This window comes from Rattus rattus, chromosome X (assembly GCF_011064425.1).
Source record: "Rattus rattus isolate New Zealand chromosome X, Rrattus_CSIRO_v1, whole genome shotgun sequence".
In the NCBI taxonomy this organism is placed as follows: domain Eukaryota; kingdom Metazoa; phylum Chordata; class Mammalia; order Rodentia; family Muridae; genus Rattus; species Rattus rattus.
In genome coordinates, this window is record NC_046172.1 from 68,993,946 (window position 1) to 69,015,306 (window position 21,361).

The 21,361-nt window shown below is 34.0% G+C and overlaps 1 protein-coding gene across 1 annotated transcript in view; it reads right to left on the minus strand.

Annotated features, from left to right (window-relative positions):
- The window catches only part of LOC116887978, a 177,136-nt gene that overhangs the window by 137,631 nt on the left and 18,144 nt on the right, over positions 1-21,361 (minus strand). Inside the window, 1 exon segment of the mRNA XM_032889416.1 lies at positions 12,598-12,797. Within this exon segment, the coding sequence (XP_032745307.1) occupies positions 12,598-12,797 (200 nt within the window).

The window sequence follows — 21,361 nt, forward strand, 5'->3', positions numbered from 1 at the left end:
GTTTGCTCACATACACTCATTGACCAAATGAAAAGTAGCAAGGTAAGTATTCCATCACAAACTTGAAGATATATTTTCTGTGCCCAATCTACAAAACTAGAAGCACTCACAGACTGTCATGTACTTGAGAAAATATCAATTTTCTAAAACTTATTTAATTATGAAGTAATGAGATTTCATCTAATGTTTATTTAGAAGTGATTATTTTACACTGTAATTTAATGCTAAAATGGCTATCAATTGTAAAATCTAATCAAGTTCTGGAAATTTATTTCCAGTTATTCATATACTTAATTAAAATCTTTGGCTTTTGGAATAATAATACTTCATAGAATCTTTGTGATGAAAAATTTATAGTTAATCTATGTAATGATTGTATGTTAGAAGAAAAGAATGTTATCAATTTTGATGATAGATAAAACTAACTTTGAATTGCAATTAAGTTAAATGTGAATATATTAAAATTTTAGTTCTATTTTACTTATATCACAAAATAATGGAATCAAATATTTTAATTTGACAATAAAATTATGAAATGTGTTGTTCTATTTTTATATAAGTACTTATGAGAAACTTGAAATTATGACTCTTGCATGATAGATTCTTGTCTATTTACTAACTGGAAATTTTCAGAAATATTTTATGACAGATTGCTTAAAAAATGAGATTTTTGGTGATGAGGTGTATCTAATCATAGCAGTACTAGAAAGCTTCTTGAAAAAATCAAAATTTAATTTACAGTTATGTCTCCTATAGTGATTGATTACAGTAGGTACCCAATATTAATTAAATATATTAATAGAACTAAAGGACAGAACTAAAAAATTTACTTCCCCAATTTGAACATAATGAAAATTTTAAAATTTTGATGAATCCTCTCTGAAAATATATTTCATGAAGGATATAAAGAGACCAATTTTATAAGAAAAAGAAGTAAATAGATTGGACATGAAGAATTAAAACTATTTCTACATGCCAGTATCCATTAAAAACCCATTTGAACTAATATTTTTGTTAATGTTACAAAATAAAATTGATATAGAAAATTGATTCTGTTGCTATATACCAGAAATGAACACTCTGAGTGTTCATTTGAGTTACAAAAACTATTCCATTTAATCTAGCTTTAGAAAAAATACTTAGAAATAAGTATAATGAAGAAGTATATTAAGATATGTGCAACAGGCACTGCAAACATCATGGGAAGACATTTCATAAGATCTACAATAATGGAAAAGTCTGTCTTATTGAAATGGACAGAAGGATTAAGGAAACTTAGTCAAAGACCCAGAAATGAACCCATACACTTAATTTTTGACAAAGAAACCAAAAAATATATTGTTGAAAAATGAAGGCATCTTCAACAAATGGTGGTGAGATAACTGGTAGTCTGCATGTAGAAGAATGAAAATTAAAGCATATTCAGCACCCTGCATAAAGCTCAAGTCCAAGTGAATCAAGGATGTGAACATAAAATTTACACTGAATCCAATAGAAGACAAAGTGGGAAATAGCCTTGAATTCATTGGCACAGGAAAAAATTTCCTGAACAGAACACAAATGGCTCAGGCTCAAAGATCAATAATTGATAAATAAGACCTCTTGAAAGTGAAAAGCTACATAAGGCAAAGAACAATGGCAATAGGACAAAACAACAGGTTACAGATTGAGAAAAGATCTTCACTAACCCTACATCTGACAGAGGGCTAATATCCCAAATATTATTCTAATTATTCTAATACTTTGTCTTCTTCAAATTTGTCTCATGAGAATTGAGTGTACTGCTAGTATTCAGACTAATAGAAACTTCAGACAACACTTTATCTTTTGGTACTGTGACTTAGATCAATTTTCTTTAACAATAAAGTAAAACAAGTTGGAATCCTCCTATGGCTAAGACTACTATATCTCCTTTTACTCTTTCTTACTCTACTGTTCCTTTTCCTTCTCCTCTGTTCTCTAGCTCAGCATTCTGCCTGCTCTGTATCTTCTCACTGCTCTTAAAAGTTCATTCCTAGTTACTTTCTCTGAAATAGCTGTTCCTATCTCCTCCTATGGTATGAACACACATCTTTTGCTATTTTATAACTCATAATTTAATCATTACTGCAAGCATAAATGCTGCATTTTTTTCTTTGACTGAGAACATAAGGACTGCTTCTTTCAGTTGTTGCTTGAATGATATCCACTGAAAACTTTTTAAAAAGCCTAATCTTGAGTTCTTTTTACAATGAATTCTGTCTGAAACTCTTTTGTATCTTCATTCATGTCTTGGATGGACATTGTGTGCCCCACCCCAAACAAACTATTTTGCAAGTGGCCTTAGCTACAACATAGAAAAGTTCTACAATTTCTCAGAGTATATTTCTGATGATTTTTATTTTCAGGTCTGTAGAATACCTACTCTCAAATTTAACCCAGGAAATCTTTCATTGTGAAATCTGGCATCTTGCAGGTTATTGTAGAGTTAGAACTTCTCCCTGATCAAGCAATTAGTTATAAAAATACTTGCCCTATTTCCTGGATCCTCTAAAAGTTCTGCATGAACTCCAGACCCCTGAAGAAGGAAAGAACTTAAGGAAACTTAGGAGTGATGACTCATGTCTCTGGGTCGTACCTGTTACTAGATGCCAAGACAGGGTCTTAGTTGTCAAAACCTTAGTACTAGCCAGGATTACATTTATATCACCCAATAATGGACACACCATTTAAGACAGAAATTTCCAAGTCTAGATCTTACATTAAGCAGAAACAATACATGTCTGGGGTAACAGCACACATAAGAAGTTAAGAGAAACAGAAAACAGAGGCATCCAACAGGGATGACATAAAACCTAATCGCTATTAGATCACAGGTATGGAAACTGTGTGTACACTTGGGAGGTTCTGGGCTATCCTGCTAGAAAAAAGACCATACACAGAGGAATATGTACCCAACCATGGTTAAAGTGTAGCCTAAAAGGCATGAGGGATATCTGACCTCATGGACTGCCTACTTTACTGATTCATTTCCATTCCTCTTGTACATAGGTACATGGGTTTGGTCCTATTCCTACCAACATCTACTTAAGCTCTATCCAAAGAAGTGCAATAAGTTGGCAGTCAGCAGCAGGAACCTCCTGGGTCCCACCTGTGCATAGAACTGACCTGAATCCATCACAAAGCTTTCTGTACCCAAATCCCATGGGGAAGAGAACTGGAACCTCAGAAGTGCGGAAACTCCTAAGAACTCAGAGGAGACTACTCTCTGCCCACATTACTGACCCAAAAAGAAATGGCCTAGTGCCATCTGTGCACTCTGGGCACAGGGACCTACGAACAATCAGGGGCAAGACCATTCAGGTTTCTGCCTGCACCAAGAACTGAAAGCCAGTCACCAGGAGCGCCTACACACCTGAGATCAGAGCACCTGATCCCAGATCCAGCTGAAAGAAAACAGGTCTATAGGAGTGCTGACACACAGGCTTACAGGAGGGGCAAGCCACTGTCAGAGACAGCAAGACAGGCTAACACCAGAGACAACCTGATGCCAAGATGCAATGGCAGGAACCTAATCAACAGAAACCAAGACTACATGGCATCATCAGAGCCCAGCTCTCCCACCAAAGCAAATACTGGATATACAAACACACTGGAAAAGCAAGATTTAGATATAATACCACATTTTATGATGATGATAATGGACTTTTAAGAAGGACTTAAATAACTCCCTTAAAGAAATACAGGAAAACACAAACAAGCAGGTGAAGGAATTGTACAAAACTGTGTAGGATTTAAAAATGTAAATAGAAACAATAAAGAAAGCAAAAGCGAGAAAACCCTGGAGATAGAAAACCTAGGGAAGAGATAAGGAGTCATAGATTCAAGCATCACAAACAGAATAAAAGAGAAAGAGGAGAGAATATCAAGAGCAGAAGATACCGTAGAAAACATTGACACAACTGTCAAAGATAATGTAAAACACAAAAAGCTCCTAGTCCAAAGCATCTAGGAAATCCAGGACACAATGAGCAGATCAAACCTAAGGATGATGGGTATAGAAGACAGTGAAGACTCCCAAATTAAAGGGTCACTAAATATCTTCAACAAAATTATAGAAGAAAACTTCCCTAATCTAAAGAAAGAGAAGCCCATAAACATACAAGAAGCCTACAGAACTCCTAATATATTGGACCAGAAAAGAAATTCCTCCTGTCACATAATAGTCAAATTACCAAGTGCACAAAACAAAGAAAGAATATTAAAAGCAGTACAGGGAAAAAGGTCAAGGAACATATAAAGACAGACCTATCAGATTACACCAGACTTCTCACAAGAGATTATGAAAGGCAGAAGATGCTGGGCAGATGTCATACACATCATAAGAAACTGAAATGCCAGCACAGGCTACTATATGCAACAAAACTCTGAATTAACATGAATAAGAAGAAACCAAGATATTCCATGACAAAACCAAATTTACAATATCTTTCTACAAATCCAGACCTACAAGAGATAATAGTGGAAAAAGCCCAACAAAGGAGAGAAACTTCACCTAGAAAAAGCAAGAAAGTAGTCTCCAAAAAAACCAAAGAAGAGACACACAACATAATCCACTTCTAAATATGAAAATATCAGGAAGTTAATAATCACTATTCATAAAATATCTCAACACCAATGAATCAATTCCACAATAAAAAACATGACTAACAGACTGGATATGAAAAAAGACCCAACATTTTACTACAGGAAACACACACCTCAGAGACAAAGACAAAGACACTGCCTCAGAGTAAAGGCTGAAAACAACTTTCGCTAAAAATGGTCCTGAAGAAACAAGCTGGAGGAGCCATTCTAATATCAAATAAAATCAACTTTCCAGCAAAGTCTCATCAAAAAAGATAAGAAAGGACATTTAATATTCATCAAAGGAAAATCACCAAGATGAATTTCAATCTATGCTCCAAAAAGTAGGCACCTAAATTCATAAAAAACCCACTGAAGCTCAAAGCACAATATACCTCACACAATAACGGAGAGATTTCAAAACCCACTCTCATCAATAGTCGATCATGGAAACAGAAATTTAAACAGAGACAGAGAAACCAACAAGAAATTATGAACCAAATGGGTTTAACAGATATTTATAGAACATTTCATCCTAAAACAAAAGGATATACCTTTTCTAGCACTTCATGGTATCTTGTCCAAATTGACCATATAATCAGTTGCAAAACAATCAACACATACAGGAAGAGAAATAATCCACATCGTCCTATTAGATCAGCATGGACAAAGGCAGGTCGTCAATAACAATAAAAACTACAGAAAGCACACATAGACATGTAAGTTGAACACCTAGTCAATGATAAATTGGTCAAAAAAGAAATAAAGAAAAAATTAAAGACTTTTAGAATTTAATCTAAAATGAAAAGGCACAGCATACCCAAACTTGGAAACACAATAAAAAGCACTGCTAAGAGGAAAAGTTCACAACTCTAGTGACTGCAAAAAGAAACGGAGATAGCATACATTAGAAGTTTGACAGCACACCTAAAGCTCTTGCACAAAAGAAGCAAATACAAACAGAGGTAAGGCAGAAAATAATCAAACTTGTGGAAATTAACCAAAAGGACAATACAAGCAACAAAACCAGGTAGTGTTTCTTTGAGAAAATCAACAATATAGATAAACCCTTATCCAGACTAACTAGAACATAAAGTGCATCCTAAATTAACAAAACCAGATGGAAATGGAGACATAACAAAAGAATATAGGGACATTTAAAACATCATCAAGATCCTACTACAAAAAGCCTATATTCAACTATAAACTGGAAAATCTCTGAGAAATGGAAAATTTTCTAGACAAATAAAGAGTACCAAAAGTTAAAATCCAAGTGAACAGAAAAAAACATAAAAAACTGTTATGCTCTGCAAAAATAGAAGCTTAAGGATTAAAAAGCCTCCCAACCAAAAAAGGCAGACTAGATGGGTTTAGGTGCAGAATTCTATCAGACCTTCATAGAAGACCTCATACCAATACTGTCCAAACTATTCACAAAATAGAAACAGACAGAACACTACCAAATTCCTTCTATTAAGTCACAATTACTTATAACTAAACCACACAATGACCCAACAAAGAAAGAGAACTTCAGACCAATTTCCCTTATGAACATTGATGCAAAAATACTCAATAAAATTCTTGCAAACCAAATCCAAGAACACATAAAAATGATCACCCATCATGATCAAGTAGGCTTTATCCCAGGGATGCAGGTCTGGTTTAATATATGGAAATCCATCAACATAATCTACTATAGAACAAACTCAAGGAAGAAAACTGAAAGGAAAAAGTTTAAAATTGCCCCCTAAAAGACCTTGATCCTGCCAAGACTGAACCCCCAGTGAACATGATTGTTGGGGGAAGGTGGTAATGGGGGAGGATGGGAGGAACACCATGAGAAGCAGGGGGGGGTTGGGGATGTTGGCCCAGAAACGGTAAAGGAATAACAATCGAAATGTAAATAAGAAATACCCAAGTTAATAAAAGATGAAAAAAAAATTGCCCCCTAGACAAAAGTTGAAGCCAAAAGCAGACCCTGGAACTGCCTGTTCCAGAAGCTAGCTGATCACAGAAAAAGTAATTGCACCAGCTGGTTCAGTCACTTTGTTCCAGAAACTAGCTAACCATAATAGCAGCTGACCATAATAGCAGCTGACCATACTAGCAGGAACTGGTTAACCATAAAGTTAGATTAAAATCTTAAAGAACAGTTGTTTCTATTTTTTGAATCCTAGATTTTTTACATGTAAGGTTTAAATTATTATGAAATTAAAATAACCTAACAAACCATAGTATACCAATTCATTGTCCATCTTCCACAAATTAATTTTAAATTAATTCATTCATCTTTGCTTCCTTTTCATCTATACTAAATACTGGCCCCAATGTACATGTATTAGTGGTTAATGTAATTATGAAAAGAGAAGTTGACTTGTAATTACGAAAAGAGAAGTTGACTTGTTTGACGGACTCCTGGAGAGATGGATGGATGAATGAAAGTCTATACAAATTAATGAATGAATAAATGAATCAAATATTCCATAAAAGAGAGACCATATTTGAATAATTGGAGTTTTGATAGTAAATTCTAGGTGGAACAAGTATTATGATAAAAATCTTAGCATTGGCTAGGAAACTGGGAATAGGAATAACATTTGAAATGTAAATAAAAATATCCAATAAAAATAAATAAATAAGAATTTAGGAAAATGATATCAATAAGGGTCTCTCCAGCAAAGAAAAGTTTATTTGACCAGGTTTTAGTTGGATGCCCTCCTAGTAAGTACTCATAATTTCAATAAATCTGGGTTACCACCAAGATTAATATGTCACTTTTGTAAAGCTAGGAGTATCTTACACAGTTTGTCATTACTATGGTTCATAGGCTTTACAACTGTCTAGGATTTTTTATTGTTTTCCTCCATTGACAGCTTGCATAGCACCTTTGAATGCTCTCAAAGCTGATCTGTCCCTGTTCTACAAACAAGGTTGGTATTGGAATAAAATTATCAGCTTCCTGATTACTGTTTCATGGAACAATAAAACAAACCATAAAACCTATTTTCTCCAACTATACATGAAATATTGGCAAATATATAACTTCTACAAACCCAGAAAAACCCTTAAAAGATCTGATAAAGATTGAAATAAATTAAAGTTATATAGATTTATCACTATCAAATATGAAATAAATACTTATATCTAAATAAAAAAATCTTAGCATTGAGTGAAATAAATATGAAACATTAAAGAAAAAATGAGTAAAACCTTATAATGTAAGGGGTATGCATACACATATTTGAACAGAAGTTATTTATAATAAATTGTGTTTAAATTATTATAAAAAGGATAAAGGTTGAGTTGGTTATCTTTTAATATTTCATTTCTCTTAATTTATTATACAAATGATCAATTATGTAAAAAATAAAAGGAGGAAAGGATTAAATATAAACTAACTATATTATCCATAAGTAGATGAACCTTGAATACAAAATGAGTGAATTCCATATTCATTTTTGGACAAAAATGAAGAATTACTTAATATAATGTAAGAGATGATAGCTAAATACATATTGTGTGAAGAGATATACTTTTTGACTGAATGATACTTAATACTAGATTATCAAGTTTCTATGATTCTTAGTAGAGAAAAGTGACCTTTTGAATTATTCATGTAAGCTCAGTTATTATTTTGAACAATCCAGCAATGAGGATAAATGCTGATACAATGGAAAAGGAATTTGAGGTGACAACTCAATGTGATTACCAAATATTCTATCTATAACAAAATATAGGCCTTTATCTCATGAGGAGTAGTTTTTAAAAAAAGGACAGTTTTTCCAGGTGTTAGTGAAGTAATGCTAGTTTGGTAAGTAAATACACAGGAATATGAATGGAGAACAGCACAACAAAACTATGTCTTACCTGTTCAGAGAAATATTTCAGTAATGTGATATGGTTAATGAGATGATTTTTCAGACTGGAAAATTCTGACATGCAATCAAATGGTGGCCTGCCAGGGAAGGGTGATAAAGAGATTCCATCAATCTGAGTTTCTTTGAATACAGTGTCTTTATTCCTCGGGAAATTGAAAGTTATAATTTAAAATATAGCAAGTTTAGATAAAAGGTGCAAATAGCTAAATTCTAGGAATATCACAATATTATATGAAGCATGTAAGAAATTTAAGTAGATACTAATAAATGTGATATTTCTATGACACCAAAAGGGGAAAAGATGATACAAATGCAGTTTGTTATAGTTATTCCTGTGTTCAAATTATTAAAATAAATGTTAAAGGCTGAGTAGGTTGTCTTTTAATATTTCATTTCTCTTAACTTACTTATTATACAAATGATTGTTAATATAATAAAAAATGAAAGGAGAAAAGGGTGAACAAAAAATAACTTTATTATCTAGAAGTAGCTGAACCTTAAAAATAAAAATGACTGCAATTTGGTATTCATTTTAAACATAAATGAAAAAAGAATTTAAGTTAATTAAGATATCATAACTTAATGAAAAGTTTGGGTCTTCTTATTTATCTCTAATATAGCTTTTAACCTTCTGCTATTGGTACGCCTCCATAAGATGAGCAAAAGGAAAAAGAAAAAAATACTGTTTAGGGGATGGTGGGAATTATCCTCTACTTTATCTGAATAATAGGCATAATAAGTTGTGGTATAATTCATTGGTAGATTGGTTTCCTTTGGAAATGTAAGTCCTTGTATTCAAAAGTCCTTCAACAAATATCTTTCAACATAGACAATAATTTTAGGTTGTCTCTGAAGTACAAAACATGAAGCACTGTAGTGATGAATTTATTTGTCTTCTAGCTAGGAACTTAGTACTATTTTTATAAATCAACAAGAAAAAGAAATTTATAATCTCCTCTAAATTTTGAGATTAAAATGACTGGTGTTTGAACATATGACATTTGTGAGACCTACTTCTAAATACTAACATGAGCAGAGACTCAAATTATCTCTTTACTTAAAAGCTGTAGTAAAGTTTATTTAAAATCCTTAACTACAGCTATAATTGAGCTTATAAACTTATGTGATAAAAGTGTTTTGTGAGGATCTATAGGGTCATGGCCTATAACTCTCTTCAGGATACGATAAATATGGTCAAAATTCTTGAACCATTTCATCTATTTTTAGAGCCAAAACGTTTGAACAAGTGGAAACAACTCTGTAATTCTTTTGCACATCTTAATCTTCACCATAAACATGGTAAATTTATATTTACTTAAAAGTAGAATGTAGGCTAGTTGTAATTAGATAAGTGGACCTCAATTAGTATTTTTCCTCAAGATGAACTTTTATAATTTTTCGTACATCAAGTCAGTGAAACTACTAACATTTTAAATGTCAAATAGAAACATAATGACGAAAGTGGCACCAAAATCAGAATTTCCAATTAATATCATAATGAAAATAGCTTTTAAAAGCTGAAAACTTGTAAAATAATCTTTAAAATGTATCTTGTTACTAATAATGTATCATTAAAATGATGCACTCACTATCTTATAAGATTATGATACTTGTGGCATCAACATTTCATAGACTGTAGGTCATTTGAGATTATTCAAATAATTTATTATTAAATAAATTCACATTTCACAAATAAATGATAAGGAACTATTTATAGGAAGAAGTCAGAGAACCAGATTTTATTCTTTGGTTCATAATCATGTCATAATTTTAAACTCCTGAATTGACTTTAGTTGTCATAAAAGTGCTGTCTCTATTATCAAAATGATTAATGAGTTGTAAATCCTTGTTAAAGTTGAAATAATTATCAGATCTAATTCATTGAACTGATTTTAAGAGGCTGAGCCAGGTCAAAAGTAGCATGGATCACATTTTTAAAACATAATAATGAAATTACTTTCTAATTACATAATTCATGTTTTGTTTTAGAATCATAGAAAGGAACAATTTATAATAAATCACAGTAATTATTTCAATCAGGATTTAATAATTACATTCCTCTAGCTGACAATCTGACCGTATATTTTGCAAGCAAATACTATTCAATTGGCTTAAGACCTTTTGTTTGTTTGGCTTTTTTTGTTTGTTTTATAAAGCCAATGTAAGCCTACAACGCCTGGAATCTGATATATGAGGTGAGCCTCTGTTTCCCCAGTGCTGGAATTAAAGGCATGCATCACCATGGATGGACCAAGCCCTAATTATTCGTTAGAAAATGTTATCTTCTAAAAAGTCAGACAAGGGCTGGAGAGATGGCTCAGTGGCTAAGAGCATTGACTGCTCTTCCAGAGGTCCTGAGTTCAATTCCCAGCAACCACATGGTGGCTCACAACCATCTGTAATGGGATCTGGTGCCCTGTTCTGCTGTGTCTGAAGATGACTACAGTGTACTCATATACATAAAATAAATTTTAAAAAAAAGTCAGACAAGGTCTTGATAAAAACTCTAAAGCATATTTACTTTGTGAGAAAACCTGATATTTTATAATTTAAGACAAAGAAGCTTTAAAATTAACACAGCTTTAAAATACAAATGTTTTATAAAATACTCAGATTAACACATATCCCTGTGATCTTTGAGATTTTCATTTATAGAAATTTTGATATACAAATATTATATTTTGGAATATTTAGTCTTGGGCTTAGGAAAATATATAATTGTTCAACATGAATATCTCCTATTTCATCATTACTAGTCATTAAGACAGAGTCTTAGAATCTGCCATGGTATAAAACCTTTAATATTTTCAGATAGAATAGAGAGAGCACTAAAATGATTTCCTACATTTTGAATATGTTGCTTTAATATTACTTATTCCACTGATGAAAGTAAATAAGCCCTTAAAATGGGAAATTCACTGAAAGAAGTGTCTTTATACTGATTCTATAATGTGAACACTGGGGTGATACTACTTTGACAAAATGGGCAAATTGAATGTAGTGAATTATCAAAGGTTTATTAAGCAGATTATATGCATTTGGGATATCTTTTGTGATTACTCCATATTATATCTTTGCTTTATGGTTAATGAAATTTTCTAAAATTTTCTCTTTAAATTCAGCTTATGGCAGAATGTGTCTTTTATGTATGCTTCTGGCATTTGCTTTCAGCTGTTTCATAAATAGTTGCTCATAATAAACTCAAATGTAAAAAGAGAAAAGAAACTGCTGAATTTGTCAAATTTCCCATTACGTTATTTAAAATTTCTTTGAATAACTATGAAGATTTTGTCTTTATTCCTTTTTTTGTCTTTATTCCTTATTTATGTGAATAAGTTTGTTTTTCAATCAAATATTAGTTACAAAAGAGAAATAATTAAGCAAAAGAGCATACAATATGAATTGTAGAAAGGTAGAAAAGTTCTTCCTGGTTTAGCTCTTTGTTAATCAAAACACAGGACCCTTTTATAACTCTCTCTCTTTCTTTCTCTTATCTGAAACAATATAATACTTAGTGGAAGCAAATGACTAGGAATCTGTGAGATGAATTTTCTGTAAATAAAACAGATAATTGATTATAGTTGTTATATAGAAACCTACATACTATTTTAACTACATTACTACCTAAACAAAATTAGAAATCATCAGTATTATTTGATGAGCCATTTCTTATTAACACAGGATTTTAGAAGAAATAGGACTAACTCATGTTAACTAAAAGTTCAGTTTAATTAATACACAAAGAAGGATACTTTGCTTCAAAAAGGCCAGATATTATCCTTTAAAATTTTGATTTAGTGTCTAAGAGGCTGCTTTTTTTGAAAGTGTGAGTGTAATTTTATCTACAAAGAGAACTCAATGAGAATCCTCCTTAAAAATACTACTACTGTTGAACAAGCTGTAAAAGTCAGATGGTAAAATACTGATTTAAAGGAAACCATGCACCTATTTTGTAGGTCCTACAGAGATAATCATGGTATCAATAAAATGTCTTTAAACATCTTTGAAAGGAAACATGGAAATAGTATCCATTCCACACCTAAGATTTCTGAGGAGAATGAAGGGGGAAATACAACTTGTCTTATGGCTTTAAATATCATGTATTAGAAATTACCTTTCCAGAATGTTTAATATCGTGTTGACAATATTAACCAGTTCAAGGGTAGCTGTAAGAATGCTATGAGGTGGCTGTTCAATAGTGCCATGTAGACTACGTGCCAATCTTCTTTCCGAAATTGTGACAAGAACACGATCAATAGCATGCTCAAGTTGTTCACTTTCTTTTCCAAATCTGGTAGGCATCTTTTTGATATTCTGAAATTAAAGTGGGAATTTGGGCACAAGAAATGAAGCAGTACTTTTCTAGCATATCATAAAAATGTAATAGGTCCAATATCAATATCATTTAGCCAAAATAATATATGAAGGATGCAAAATTACCATCAAGCACCTTTCATTCTTTAGACATTTTCTAATAATAGACATATAATTAATGGCAGATATCACTAAAAGAGTGAATGTAATAATGTTCAGCCATTGGAATACTGATGTAGTTTTAGAATGTGGCAAAAATTATTTATATATAATTAATGCTTCCTAATTCTCCTATGAAGTAGTACATCCAATTCATTTTTTTGATAATATATAATCTCATAAGGGGATAAGGCATACAACAATATGTTATACTTTATATTGATTTGGTACAGATTCAAGATACAAAAAAGGCATATTTAATTTCTATTTATGTTAAAGCATTAGTAATTATGTGTAGACTATTATGAGAATTGATAATTTAAACATACACAGACTAAAAGATTCCTTATTTGGTTTTGGTACTTTTATGCATCACATAAATGTGATTTGAGTTAGTATGAATACACCTGTTATCCATCACATTTTTATCCAGAGCATCATCAAGCAGCTATCAGAAACAATCACAGAGTTAAAATAATGGCTCCATGTGCCCTCCACTTTAGAAAACAACTCAATTTCTACAGATAACATCTAAGTAATAAAAAATACTTTACTAAATATGCTGACAGGATCCATTTAAAGTCTGGGGATCAGGGATCTTTTATTATTTAAGAAACAAGTTTATGAGGGGTTTAGTCCTGGGTTCAATATCGATTACATGCAATTCATATTTTCAGGACTGCCAAGAAACCAAATTGGGTACAAATCTCTTTGGTTGTTGCTTTGACAAACATACCATGTATCATGTGACACATACAAATTTTCACTTTAGCAATCCAATTTAATATGTATCCCCTTTAAAATTCCTTTTATACATCAAGCAGTATTTATCTCATACAAATGAGTTTCCTTTACACGAGCAGATTAAAATTTGCAGGCAAATGGATGAAACTAGAAAATATCATCCTGAATGAGGCAACCCAAACCCAAAAGGACATGCAGGATACGTACTCATTGATAAGTAGATATTAGCCATAAAGCACAGAATACCCATGTTACACACCACAGACCAAACAAAAAATTAAACAAGAAGGAAGGCCCAAGCAAGGATATTTAATCACACTTAGAAGGGGGTAACAAAATAGTCATAGGAGGCAGAGGGAGGAAGGGAAGTAGGTGTGAGAGGGGAAAGCAAGGGGAGGGGGGGGCAGGTGTTGGGAGATACAGGAGAGAGACCCAGAAGGCAAGGAGAATGAATGGAAATCTATAAAATCCCAGCGTGGAGGGAGGGTGGGAGGAATCTTTAGGAAGTCCCAGATATCTGGGATGCGGGAGGCTCCCAGGAGACAATGAGGATGACCTTATCCCAGATACGTAACAGTTGGAACATGGAACCTGAAGAGGCCACCTCTTGTAGCCAAGCAGGAACCCCAGGGGAAGGATGGGGACACCAACCGACTCACAACATTTGACCCAAAATTTGTCTTCTCCAAAAGAATCACGGGGACAAAGATGGAGCAGAGACTGAAGGGAACAGTCAACCAATAACCAGCCAAGCTTAAAGTCATCCCATGGGTAAGCACCAATCCCTGACACAATTAGTGGTACTCTTTTGTGCTTGGAGACAGGAGCCTGGTATGGCTGTCCTCTGAGAGGCTCTATCCAGCAGCTGACTGAAACAGATGCAGATACCCACAGCCAAACGTTGAACAGAGGTCAGGGACTCAGTATGAAAGAACTAGGGGAAGGACTGAAGGGCCTGAAGAGGACAGGAACCCCACAGGAAGACTAACAGAGTCAAATAACCTGGACCCTTGGTAGTCTCAGAAAATAAGCCACCAACCAAAGAACACTTTTTCAACTATGTTCACTGCACCTTTATTTATAATATCCAGAAACTCGGAGCAACCTAGATGTCCCTCAACCAAAGAATGGATAAAGAAAATGTGGTACATTTGCACAATGGAGTATTACTCAGCTGCTATAAACAATATCAAAAACTTCAAAGGCAAATGGAAAAACTTAGGAAAGATCATTCTGATTGAGGTAACCCAGAACTAGAAAGGCAAATATGGTTATGTGTGGACACTATCATTTAAATAAATGATAATCATGCTAGAATCCACACACACAGAGAAGCTAATTAACAAGGAAGACTCAATGAGGGACATGTGGAATTCCCTGGGAAGGGGAACAGTAGATTTTATGGGCAGACTGGAGCCAGGTGGGTATGGGAAGAGGAAGGATCATGTGGTGGTATGGGAGAAAAAGAGGGAGATAATACTGGTAGAAAATGAATTGAGGAGCAAGTGGGAGACAGTGTAGAAAATTAGTACAGTGGAAACTCCCTGGAACCCATAGAGTGGACCTAGCAAAGTCTCCTAGTACTGGAGAATATAGATTCTGAACTGGATATACTCTATAACCAGCAAGGTTCCTAGCAGTGAGATTGGGCCATCAACCTAGCACAAATTTTGCAACCTACAATCTCTTCTGCCTGCAACATATGCTGGGATAATAATGTTGCAGAACTTATGGGAGTGGTCAACCAATGACTGCTCTAACTCTATTCTAACTCCACAAGAGGGATCCCATAGCCTGTGCCTCACATTGCCTGGATCAAAAAAGAAAAAAAAAACAAACCAGAAACAGGATATCCCAGAAACTCTGGATAGAAACAAAATCAACTGAATAAAATCAATGAAATGATTCCTAATGAGATTCTGATATACTCTTACTTTGGTACCTAGCCCAATTGTCATCAGCAGCTGATTTGAGCAGATGCAGAGACACACATCTTAAACCACTGGAACCCTATACGAGAGGGAAAGGATGAACTCTATCTAGGAGCCAGAGAGTTCAAGGACACCACAAAAACATGGCCTACAGAATCAACCAAGCAGGACTTTCATAGGGGCTCACAGGAACTGAAATGATGAACACAGACCCTGTATGACAGGGTCTGAGCTAGGTCCTCTACATAGACATGCTGTTTGACGTTCTGGGTGATGTGGGACACCCAGTTTGCAGGGGGAGGCTGTCTCTGACTGTTGTCTATGCTTGGGACCCTTTTCCTCCTACTGGTTTTCCTCACACTGCCTTGATGTGAGGATTTGTGCCTATTTGTACTGTAACTTGTTAGTCCATGTTTGATTGATATGCCTGGGAGGCCTGTTTTGCTTTTTGTTTTTTGTTTTTTTTTTTTTTTCTGAAGGAATGGAAGAGAAGTGGATCTGAGGGAGAGTGGATTTCAGAGGAGGAATTGGAAGGAGTACAGTAAAAGGAAACTGACGATGAAATATATAAAAGAAGAATAAAAATTTGTGTGTGTGTGTGTGTGTGTGTGTGTGTATGGAAAAAAGTCTTGACAAAGCATTATGAGATAATGAGCCAAAGAACCTCTAAAAATGAAGGCTCCTATTCTAGAAACTGCTTTAAATTTATTTGAACTATTAGCCAATTAGGCCGATAGAGACCCCCAAACAACCCCATCTATTTCCAAGCCTCTTTACAAACTGATAGTAATAATGCACTATTGTAGAAGACCACATCTGCACAATTTATTGAACTAGTATTCAAGGAACCAGAAGGTACAGTGCACACACTACAAAAGGAAAAAGAAAAAAAAAAACACTAACCTGGTTATAAACACTTTGATCTACAAAGGTTAACTGCCTGCAAGATATGATAGTACGAAAGAAGCAAAAATTTTGTGGGACTAACCAACCAGTAGCTTATCTGATTGGGTTTAAAGTGCCCTCCAAGATGGTAGGCTTAACTGACACTTATTAGGTGGCCAAGAATCTAAGACTAGACAGGCCAGGAATCTAGGAGAATACCAAATAATTCTGCTCTGCTTAAGTTAATATAGAAAGAAAATTATTATTATTAACAACCAAAAAAGAATAATCATATAAAGCAATCAAATAACAAGACTTGATACATAATTGCCAATAATCTCTCTTCATGGTAATGGTTTTAATTTTCCAATTTAAAAAGTAGACTAACAATTAGGAAATATGGATTAAGGAAGGTGGTTAAACACAATCAAAATAAATTTTATTAAATTCCCCAAGAATTAATGAAAATGTTACTAAAAACATTTGATGACAAATACTGGGAAAAACACAGAGAAACCAGAACCATTACTGTTGGTGGGATTGTAAACTTGTGCAGCCACTAGGAAATCAATGTGGAGAGCTCGAACAAGCTAAAAGGAGATCTATCATGATGTAAACCAGCTATACTACTCTGGCATATACCTAAAGAACTTAATATCCTATGCCTAGCCATATTCATCCCCACTCCATTCATAGTAGATAGGAAATGGAAACAACCTAAATGTTTTTCAGATGATGAATAGATAATGAAAATGTGGTAAAATACACAATGGAATGCTATCTGAGTGTAAGGAAAAATGAAGTCAGGTAATTTTCAGGTAAGTGGATGGAACTAGAACATAGAAGACTGAGTTGACCCAGATCAAGAAAAGGAAAGTCCACATGTTCACTTCTATTTGTAGAGCCTAGCTCTCAATCTTTATATTTGAGTATATAACTTGAAGCAATTGAAAAAGACCAGAAAGTAAAAAGGTAATTATTATAGTAAAGTAGAAAATAATGAACTCTATAGAGGGATATAGTAAGATACAGTGCTACTGAAAGGGGAACTGGAAAAAACTAGGCAGGGACTTTAACTGGGGAGAGAGAGTTATATGAAGGAGAAAAGAGATAATAAGTAATAGTCAAGATGCCTATAAACAAGTAAGGAGACATTATTTTATATGCTTACTAAAAATATGAAATATATGTGTGCATATATATACACATATACATCTGTTTGAAATTATTTTACTTTTAAAAATAATAGATGATCTAAAAAAAAGAACTATGCCACATGAGATGATAATACTGCCCCCAAGAGCCATATACTATATAACAGGCATCAGAAAACTCTTTCCAGGGATGTTCAAGAGACTCTCAAAGCAATATAGGCTACTGACATTGCCCTTGGTTGCCTCTAGAACATGAAGATGCGACCCAACAGCTAAAGATACCACACACTTAGGAAACAACACTTGAATGAATCTAGTTCTAAATAGCCTGAAATCCTCCTCTCTGAGGACTAGCTCTCATAGTACCAGAAGCTGATATGCAAGCTGCCAGAGGAGACCATTTAGCACAGCTCAATATATATGTGAAACCTATAAACCACACTAGCTCAACAGGGTATCTCCAATGCTATAAAGGTGGCATTCATGATTAACTAAGGGCAGTTGAACTGGACTTAAGTTCACTAGGGAATTCATGTCTGGTGCTATAAATCTAATCAACTATTTATCCATGGCTAGAGAAGTCATAGACCCTAGAGGAGACACTGCTGCAATTTTCATAAACTGATAAAATTTCTAATTGTATCTACATATCTATTGTTCTCACCCTTCATCAATGAAGTGTCTTTTTCCAGTAGGCTGGGGCTACTACAGATATCCATAAAATGAAAAGAATACGTGACCATGGAGTGCTAACAGAATTAAGGGTACGGATCAGCTGACATTAAAATGTAAAGATTATATTCTATTGTGTAAGTGGCTCCAGGGCAAACAGCACAGACCTTCAAACACACTACTAGAAGGCAAAAACCAAATAGTTCAAAGAACTTTCAAAAAACTGAAAAAGTCTTAAAAGAGACTCAAAAATAGGAGAAACAAGCTATTGTTGCCTTTGAAGATAAAGGAAGGAAGCTATGAAGCAAATAATGTGCAGAGGATTCAGCATCTGGGAATGGTTTTCACTGACAACCAACAAGGAAAAAGTACTCTAATCCCTGTAAGCGCAAGGAACTTGATTCTCCCACAATCTGAATAAACAAAGCAATAATTATCTCAAAATACTTTGAGATTATCCTACTAAGAGTCATACTGAATATCTGCATTACAGGGCTCTAAGTAATAAATTAATATTGTTGTAAGCCCTGATCTTCTTATTAAACTATAAAAATAATATACTTGGAGATAACTGTTTCAGAGTTACTACTGAGTTAGATTGTTTGCATCATATCCATATACCAATCCCCTCTGTCCTACACTCTACTTTTCTTCATTTGTTAATTTGCTTGATATTCCTAACTTCCATAATATTACAAGAAATACAAGTTTCCCAAGGAGAAATGCTAACCAATGTCACAAATAACCAACATTAAACATACAATCCAACACTGGCAGCATAATTGTTACAACTTCTTTTCTGTACTGATGATTTATGTATGATTTATCATTTAATACCTTAATATATTTAGTAACTCCCAGTACTGGTTACAGATTCTTATTTAATCAATGAAACTAATAACTTCCTAGAAAATTCTAAAGTAGACTTTTATTGGCTAGCTAGAGGCAAATTTTGAAATTGTAGGTTCTACAAACAATTTCTTAAATTATTAAAATAAACTCAGGGTCTAAAGATAGTTCAGTCAGCACAATACTTTTCTTGAAAACACAAGAATTTGAATTTGAGCCTCAGAATACACATAAAAATAAAATAAAATAAAATAAAATAAAATAAAATAAAATATGGGTGAGTGACATGATCTTTAAATCCAAGATCTGGGGAGGCAGAGACAGATGGATCTTTGGGGCATAAACTACAGCTTGTGAGAGACATTGTCCCAAACAAAATGGGGATGGCACTTGAGGAATGACACCTGAGGTTATTCTCTGGCATCCTTATGCATACACACATATGTGCCACCCATCTGTGTAAACATGAACATACACACACATACACACACACATATGTGCACATACACAAAATAAATGTAATTAGATCATACAAAAATAAAGGTATTAATATTATCAAAACTTATCGATTCTTTGTTGTTTCTATGCTATTTTTGTTGTTTTAAGATAATCTCCACAAGAGAGGAGGGGATGTTAATGCACTCATAAAACCTTCAACCCAAAATTTGTCTTGCCTACAAGATGTCCAGGGATAAAGATGGAGCAGAGATTGTGGGAACAACCAACCAATGACTGCCCCAACTTGAAACCCATTCTATGAGAGAGCCAAACAGATGACACTTTTAGTGATACTCTGCTGTACTTGCAAAACAGGAACCTAGCATATCTGTCTCCTCAAAGTCTTCATCGATCAGTGAATGGAAGCAGATGCAGAGACCCACAGCTGTGCATCAGGCAGAACTTGGGTAATCTTGTGGAAGAGTTGGGGATAGAAGTGAGCAAGTTGGAGGGGCCAAGGACACCACAAGAAGACCCACAAAGTCAACTACTTGGGACCATTGGGGCTCACAGAGACTTGTTAACTAACCAGGAACCATACAGGGTGTGGGCCTAGGCCCCTGACACACCATCAGAAAATGTACAGCTTGGAATTCATGTGGGTCCTCTAACAAGCAGAACTAGACTGTCTTGATCTCTGTTCCCTACTATTGGATCCCCTTCCCATCTACTTGGACTGCCTAGATGAACCTCATTTAAAGAGGATGTGTCTAGACCTGGTGGGACTAGATGTTCCCAGTTGGAGTGGCACCCAAAGGAGAGAAGAAGAGGAGAGGGCAATGAGGAGATGGGATGGGGTGGGGAGAGGGATGGAGGCTGTGAGATGGATGTAAAGTGAACTTTTAAAAGACAGAAGATAGATTAAAAACAAACATAAAAATAATAAAAGGTATTTTCATCTATTATACTAATATGATGGTATATTATTCTACATTCATTCCCAAGTTGATCAAGGAGGTAGCTTTAATTCATACATAAAAGTATTTATATAGAATTAAGAAGTGTGACAAATTAAATTGTTATTATTTTGTTAGTTATTTAGATTTATGAAAATGATCAATATTAATGATATATATAATTTCAAAATGTAACATTTCTATTATGAACAGCAAAAAGTGAAGCATTATTCTGAATTTAAAAACAATTTTTGATTAAAAATTTGATTGACATTATTAGTGATCAAGTAAATTTTCATCTCACCTATTTATGACTTCACTTTTTTGCTCATTAATTAGATCAAAAGCTCACTAAAATTCATGATATTACAGTCATTCATTATTAAGTATAGCTGGCTTCATTTGGACAAAATCAATGAAAATATTTCCACAGCATTGGTTGGGTATTAGGATTTACTGTAAATAATACTGTATATTTCACTATTATTTGTAAATTTTATGCTATACTTCCTTAGTAATAGTAGCATGTATATTTACCAGTTATCTACACATGCATGCATTCATGTGCGCGTGCATGCACACACACACACACACACACACACACACACACACACACACACACACACACACACACTGTGCATGCTATTTCCAGGTGTGTAATTCTTACACCACAACCAATACAACACTGATTTATATATTAACTCTTGATTTATTTTTTAATAAATGTATGTGTGTGTGTGTGTTGTGCAGTGGTATATGTATATGCATGAGCACTC